Here is a 6,782-nt window from a genome sequence, read left to right as displayed (position 1 = left end):
TTAAAATTATAACTCTAATTCAAGCAGAATAGCCTATTGTCAACATAATTATGGAGTGTGGTTTATTTTCAACTCAAAATATCTTCAAACTAACGTAATATAAAGTTATCAGGGAGGAAAATCTGTCTGGATAACAGCAGACTGACTGCTTGTAAAATATACGACAGGTCTGGACCACTCGTGAATTTTGTTCGTATCTGAAATAAATCTTAGAATACGAAAACATTGGTGAATGTCACAAATTCTCCTAAATCACTCGTACGCACAATTTAAGAACAAATCTGTGCGTACGAACGGTTCTTGCATGAGGCCCAATGAGTCTAGAAACTGTTTTACTGAGGGAAGCTCCGTTAGTTCGGGTTGACTATACAGTTTCCTGTAATATATTTCAAATGATTTATGTAATTCGTCAGGTGTAAAACACATCTGGTTGGAAATGGGATTTTTAATTTTATAGATGGATCGGTCTAGTTGTTGTTGTTTTAATCGCCAGGCTAATATTTTTTTTGCCCGAGGTCCATTTTCATAGTAAGTTTGTTTTGTATATTTGAGATTAAGTATCACCTTATCATTGAGTTTGGTATTTAAATCCGCTCTTATTGCAGCAATTTGCTGTAGAAGATTGGGGTCTTTGGTTTCAACATGCTTCAGCTCTAAAATGTTTAACTGTTTAGTCAAGTCACTAAATTGCTCAGATTTCTCTTTTTTCTTCCTTGATGCCCACATTATGATTTTCCCACGCAGTACTGCTTTTCCCGCATCCCATAATATACTTGGGGACATTTCATTGCTGTTATTAAAATCTATATTTTCCATAAGTTCCTTGTTAATAAATTCCTGAAATTTGTTATCATTCAATAGAGCCGTGTTAAGTCTCCATATTGTTGTCTTGGGATGAGAATCTAAATATAGTTTCAAATACACCCCAGAGTGATCTGACACATCCCTAGTACCAATACTACAGTCTAGAACCATGTATCTGTCTGCTCTAAATAGGAAAAAATAATTAATTCTTGAGTAAACTCCATGAGGGTGAGAGAAAAAAGTGAACTCCCCAGCCAATGGGCGGCATTCCCTCCATACATCAACCAAGCCAATCTTTTTAATCATTTTTTATATATACAGAGATTCTGGGTTGATCTTTTTTAAAGGGTTTGAGGAATCCAGGTAAGGATGCAGTTGTGCATTCCAGTCCCCCCCACATATCAAAACACCAGCTGTTTCAACCACTATAAGATCAAATATTTTATCAATGTGTTTTGTCATGTCCTGGAGGTCTATATACGTTGAGTAAAGTTACTTCATTTGAGTCAAGTGTTCCCCTTACCAAAACAAAATGAGCTTCTTTATCTGTAATTTGTTTGGATACCTGAAAGTTCATATTATTTGCAATTAATATTGACACGCCCCTAGAGTGTCCATTTGAGTGGGAGGAATAAAATGTCTTTATAAAACCCTTTTTTTTATTTTTCATGGTTCTCATTTGTTAAATGGGTTTCTTGCCAGAAGATTATTTGTTGCTGTTCTCTCTTCATCTTAGCTATAAGCTTTCCTCTTTTAATTGGATTCTGTAACCCGTGTACATTAAAAGTTATAAATTTAAATGGTTGTTGGAACATAAATCTTTAAATGAATAAATCCCTCTAACTTACACATCCAAGGTGACAACAATAAAACATTTACAAAACTCAAAAACATACAACCTGGAACTTGAAAAAGTACAAAAGGAACGACTTCCAACACAAAACGACTCATTAAGGAGTCCTTGATGAAGAGAAAGGCCCTCATGAGGCTCTTCTCATGGGGGTCTCTCCAGTGCTAACTGACCTAGCTCGGTACGAGTGTAAGCTCAGTGCACAATCAGAGCCTTTAAACTGGCTCCCAAACAACAGTCAAGTATCTACTTTTAAATCAGTAACTTATTTCTTATTATTAGCGAAGGTTAACTTAAGGGTTGTTATAATGGTGTCTGACACAGTGTCTCTATACAAAAATGTTCAGTTCTTAGTCCACACTCTGGATCAGATCACTGTGATTGTTTATCTTACTGCATAAGTTTAAACGAGAGGCGCGTTTGGAGAAGCGGCAGCGTCTCCAGCCTCATGACGAAATCCGCGGAGTTTTTTCCGTGCTCTGTCTCCGTGTGCATCGGGGTTACTTCGTTTGGCCTCCTCCGTCACCCAGGACAGTCTGTCCAACTTCTCCATCTGCACTGCCGTGTGGGAACCATCGTTGCTAGTAGTGCAGTCAGGGGCGAGACCCCTGTTCTGCAGATCCTTCATGGCGTCCGCCGCGGTGCTATACGTGATCGGGCCACCGTCAAAAAACACACAGAGCTTAGCCGGCGGTGGGGTTTGGAAGCGGAGACCTTTTTCTTTCAGAAGTTTTCTGATAGGGGCGTGACCTTTCCTCTTCTTTAGAGTCTCTGCTGGATAGTCCTGATCGAAATAAACCCGCTGCTGGTTGAGGCGAATTTTCTCTTTTCTTCCACGCGGTGCAAAGCACCAAATCCCTGGTTCTAAATGCCAGAAAGGAGATCACCACGGAGCGGGGGCTCGCATTCTGCGGTGGTTTGGGACCCAAAGCCCGGTGGCAGCGTTGTATAGCCAGGTCGATATCTTGGAGTGACAGCTCAGCCTTAATGAAACCGTCCATAAATTCCAGCAGATTATCTCCCTCTGTATCTTCTGGAATCCCGTACACACGGATATTATTTCTTCGTGAGCGTGCTTCCAGTCAGTTTGGCTTGAATTTTATCTTGGTTGTTAATAGTTTGAGACAGCACCTCTTTCGCCGCTGCGGTCCACTCCTCCATTTCTGCCACACGTTGTAAAGACTCCTCCGTTCTCTTTTGATTCTCTTTTATGTCCGACACAACTTCATTTAGTTTTCCATTAATCTCCTCTTGAAAATTTCTTAAATCTCTCTTCATGTCGGCGGTAAAGTCATCACGAAAGCAGCACAGCTCTTCCTTCATGTCTTTATGGATAGCTACGATCTCTTTGTGGATAGCTCCGATGCTAGCTTGAAGCCCCTCCACAGCCATGTGCTGGTCTGATGTGCTTTCGTCGAGTAATGAAGTTCTCTCGCCCGTTTCTTCTGTCTGTTTTGATTTCCCGTTACCTTTTGATGCTTTTCCCCTTTTCATCCCAAAATAGTCGGTCTTAGTGGGTTAACTCAACTCTGGGAAAGGGGATTTAGCCGACCGAGTTGGGAGCTCTGGTTCAATGCGTCTGCTCACCTCAGCGCCATAACCGGAAGTCCGAAGAAAAGATGTTTAGTGGAGGGAAACAGCGACACAGACAGAGGTACAGTGAAAGAGAAAAGTTAATAAGCAGTGTTTGTACATTTTATTATCAGCTGAGCTGTGATGAAAAGAAAAATATCGTGATATACCGTGAAACCAGTATAAATGTTGAAAAATACCGTGATATAAAATTTTGGTCATACCGCCCAGCACTAAGTAAGCACCTCTTCAGTGACGTGTATGGTTAGATTTAATGTACAACGACAATATGGAGATGTTAATGCATGGAGACTTTATCGTGCTTCTATTGTGAAAAGCCCAGGAGAAGTAGTTTTGTAGTGGAATTGAGTTGAACGGTGTGAAAGCTGAGTCATCTTGTTAAGTTTTATTAAAAAACAACCCAATAATGATCTTTTCTCAACCTCCTTCACGACCGGACCAAAATGCATAACTACTGTCTCAACCAGACGGAGAAGGAAAGACATGTAGAGGAAGGAAACAGAGACACAGAGGTACAGTAAAAGAAAAAGTCAATTAGCAACATTTGTACAATTTATTATCAGCTGAGCTGTGATGAAAAAAATACTATGATACCGGTGTAAATGTTGAAAGTACCGTGATATAAAATTTGGGTCATACTGCCCAGCACTAGGCACAACTATGAATCTTTAACCTCCTAGACTGTTTATTTAGTTTGCAAAGTGCTTGTGTTTTATGACCTGATATAAGACAAGTGGGAATAGCAGATAACAGCCCTCAAACAATTCTTGCCCTGATTTTGAACTTTAAAGCATTGACAACAGGAAGTCACATTCGTCTCTCTACATAATAAACTTTTAAATAGCACTGCGGCTGTGTAGAGGGTCAGTTCATATTACTGACATATGGTTGTTCCTTGTTTGTACAGGAATTCATCGCTGAAAATAAATCCAGCACAATAACCAGATCTGCTGCTCGTTCGTCATGCCTTGTGTCGAGTGTCTTGATAATCAATTTATCTAACAAGTTAAAACCAACCCTACTTTGATTCAGTGACTTTTTCTCTGGACTCATCTGTTCAAACCTTTATAAACAGGACAGAAGTTTGATGTAAATCTGACTCACCCGCTGAGCAGTGCTGCAGATAGCGGAGTAGCTGTCTCTGGTTCCCTGCAGGTGAGTCTGGACTTGTTGACTGATCTTAGCATGAACTTGAACTTGCTCTGAGCAGCTGGAAACAAGACCTTCTCCTTTCTGTTTCAAGCTGATGAGACACTCCTCAAAACTGGCTATTTCCTCCATTATGGCCTAAAAACAATTACAACAGCAAAAGAGGAGAAGAGGATATCTGTCTGGATGAGTGGAAATAAACATTATTATTAATATATTATAAAGATTTTATCAACCAGCTATAGTAATTGCTCCAGTGGAACATAATTTAACATTTTTGAAGTATTTAACTCACCTTGTGTCGAGCAAGTTGCTGAGTCACCATTTCCATATTGCTGGTTGGCATAGAGTCTGAGGTAACAAGCCTACTGGACATGTGGAGCAGCCATTTCTCCACTTCCTGTAACTCACTGTTGTAATCCTCGTGCTCCTTTACCCACTCCACAAGGTCCTGAACATGAGTCTGAAGAAAGCACAACAATCACAGAAGAGGGGTCAATACCAGCAGACCATAAAGACTCACGATTCTTTAAAGGAATTCAACGCTTTTTTAACAAATTAACTTTTCCATTCAGTTTTGCTCTCATTGAAAATAAATGGAGTTATTTTCAACATTCTCAAAACCTTTGAAAATGTTTATAAATCTTTACTGCCCTTTTTTACTTTTTGTTCTGGTTCTGCCTTTAAAAAATCAATGCCGTTTATTTATTTATTTATTTTTGTTTTGTTTTTGCTTTTACTATTTTATCTTTCATTTTGCTGCTTTCTACTTTCTGTGTTTCTTTCAGCTTCTTTCTGCCAATTTAGCTTTAGCTTTTTATTATTTTTTTAGTTGCTCTCTATCAATTTCAGCAGTTTTTCAGCTAATGCTACTGCTCAGCTTTTTTTTTTTTGCTAAGATTAGTTTTTTCAATATAAAATTCTTCTCCTTCTTGCTCCTTCTTTCTATATTTCCTAATGTCAGCTTTTCAACAAAATTTTTTCAATTTTTCTGTATATTTCAACTGTTTCAGCTCAGCAAATTACAACTTTTTTGTACTTTTGCCAGCTAGCAGGCTCTAGTGTCTTCAACTCAGCACCTGATTGATCGAAGCAACAGCATCACGGCCGTTTGTTTCACCCTCCAGGTACCTTCGCTGTTCGTTCTGAAGGCCTGAGGCAGATTTGTGGGACCCTAGCAATAGATGATGCTCAAAATATGATAGGATAAACACTCTAAATAAATACAAGCTGCTGGAAGCTGTGCAGCCAGGAGAAAAGCTTTGGAACAAAGAGAACAGATATTTCAAAAGTTAAAAATAGCCTAATAATATTATTAATAATTATTATAATAAATATAAAATATCCTAAATTGTAAACTAGTGATTCTGATGGTGTTTAGGCCACCAGAGAAGGCTTTGCTGGCCTTGACAGCACACCACTGTCCAGACCTTAAGTCTCAAAGTCTTTTGGCTTATATCTGCAGAATCTGTGGTCAGTTCAGATCTACACGGTATAGGCCACTCCCATTTACGCCTAAATTATTTCTCTTCGATGCAAAACTTTCAAAAACTACTTTTTTCCTTTCAAAGATTTAAAGTTCATTCGCCGTGAAACTCACCATTCTAAATCTAGATAGTTTGTGGATTCTAATTGCTGATTAATTAGTGAGTTATGCCTTGTGACTCATAAAGAGAAGAGGGTAAATGAAAATTTATAGATAGTTAATAAACTATGAAGCTTTTCATTTAATTAAAGAGCTCAAAAAGCTTAAAAATAATGATCTTGTCCCCCATTTATCATACTTAAAAGACCTCCTCTTGCTGTGAAAAAATAATTAACTTTTGCTTAATGTTATGGTTGGGCTTTTTGAGTTTCAAAATTTGTCACACACCAGAGAAGATTTAAACAGTTTATTKRMAAAGTRGAGCAGACTTGCGTGACCGGAGTCCTCCTAGCGAGCGGCACTGTCGGGGAAATACCTTGGATGACGTCACCAGACAGGGGTGACGAAAGGCGAGGATCCAGGAGACAGAACGTGGATCAGAACCAGGAAGACAGAGGCAGCGACGGTGTCAGACGGGGGTGAGGCAGGAGGCTTGGATCCAGGAGTCAGAGCGAAGGTCAGAACCAGGAAGTCAGAGGCAGCGACGGTATCAGACGGGGGCGAGGCAGGAGACGAAAAACCAGGAGCAGGATCGTGACCAGACAGACGAGACTTGGCATGAGATGGCTAGAAGATTTACTTGGTGGAACCGTTCAATAATCAGGCGCTGGATGAGTGGAGGAGTGGAGCTTAAATACTGAGGGAAACAGGTGAGTGGAATGAGAGTGATTGGGATTTCAGTGACGGGAGGGGCTGAGGCAATGAGTGACAAAAGGCAGTGAGAGCAGGATAGACGTAATT

The 6,782-nt window shown here is 39.7% G+C and overlaps 1 protein-coding gene across 1 annotated transcript in view; it reads right to left on the bottom strand.

The window, feature by feature from the left end:
* syne1b (spectrin repeat containing, nuclear envelope 1b) overlaps positions 1–6,782 on the bottom strand; it is a gene marked incomplete in the record, with an annotated part of 311,340 nt that overhangs the window by 148,763 nt on the left and 155,795 nt on the right. Inside the window, 2 exon segments of the mRNA XM_014021303.1 lie at positions 4,352–4,534; positions 4,692–4,859. Coding sequence (XP_013876757.1) covers positions 4,352–4,534; positions 4,692–4,859 — 351 coding nt within the window.

The sequence above is a fragment of the Austrofundulus limnaeus genome, unplaced genomic scaffold (assembly GCF_001266775.1).
Source record: "Austrofundulus limnaeus strain Quisiro unplaced genomic scaffold, Austrofundulus_limnaeus-1.0 Scaffold287, whole genome shotgun sequence".
In the NCBI taxonomy this organism is placed as follows: Eukaryota; Metazoa; Chordata; class Actinopteri; order Cyprinodontiformes; family Rivulidae; genus Austrofundulus; species Austrofundulus limnaeus.
This window is presented reverse-complemented; position numbering and strand designations above follow the sequence as displayed.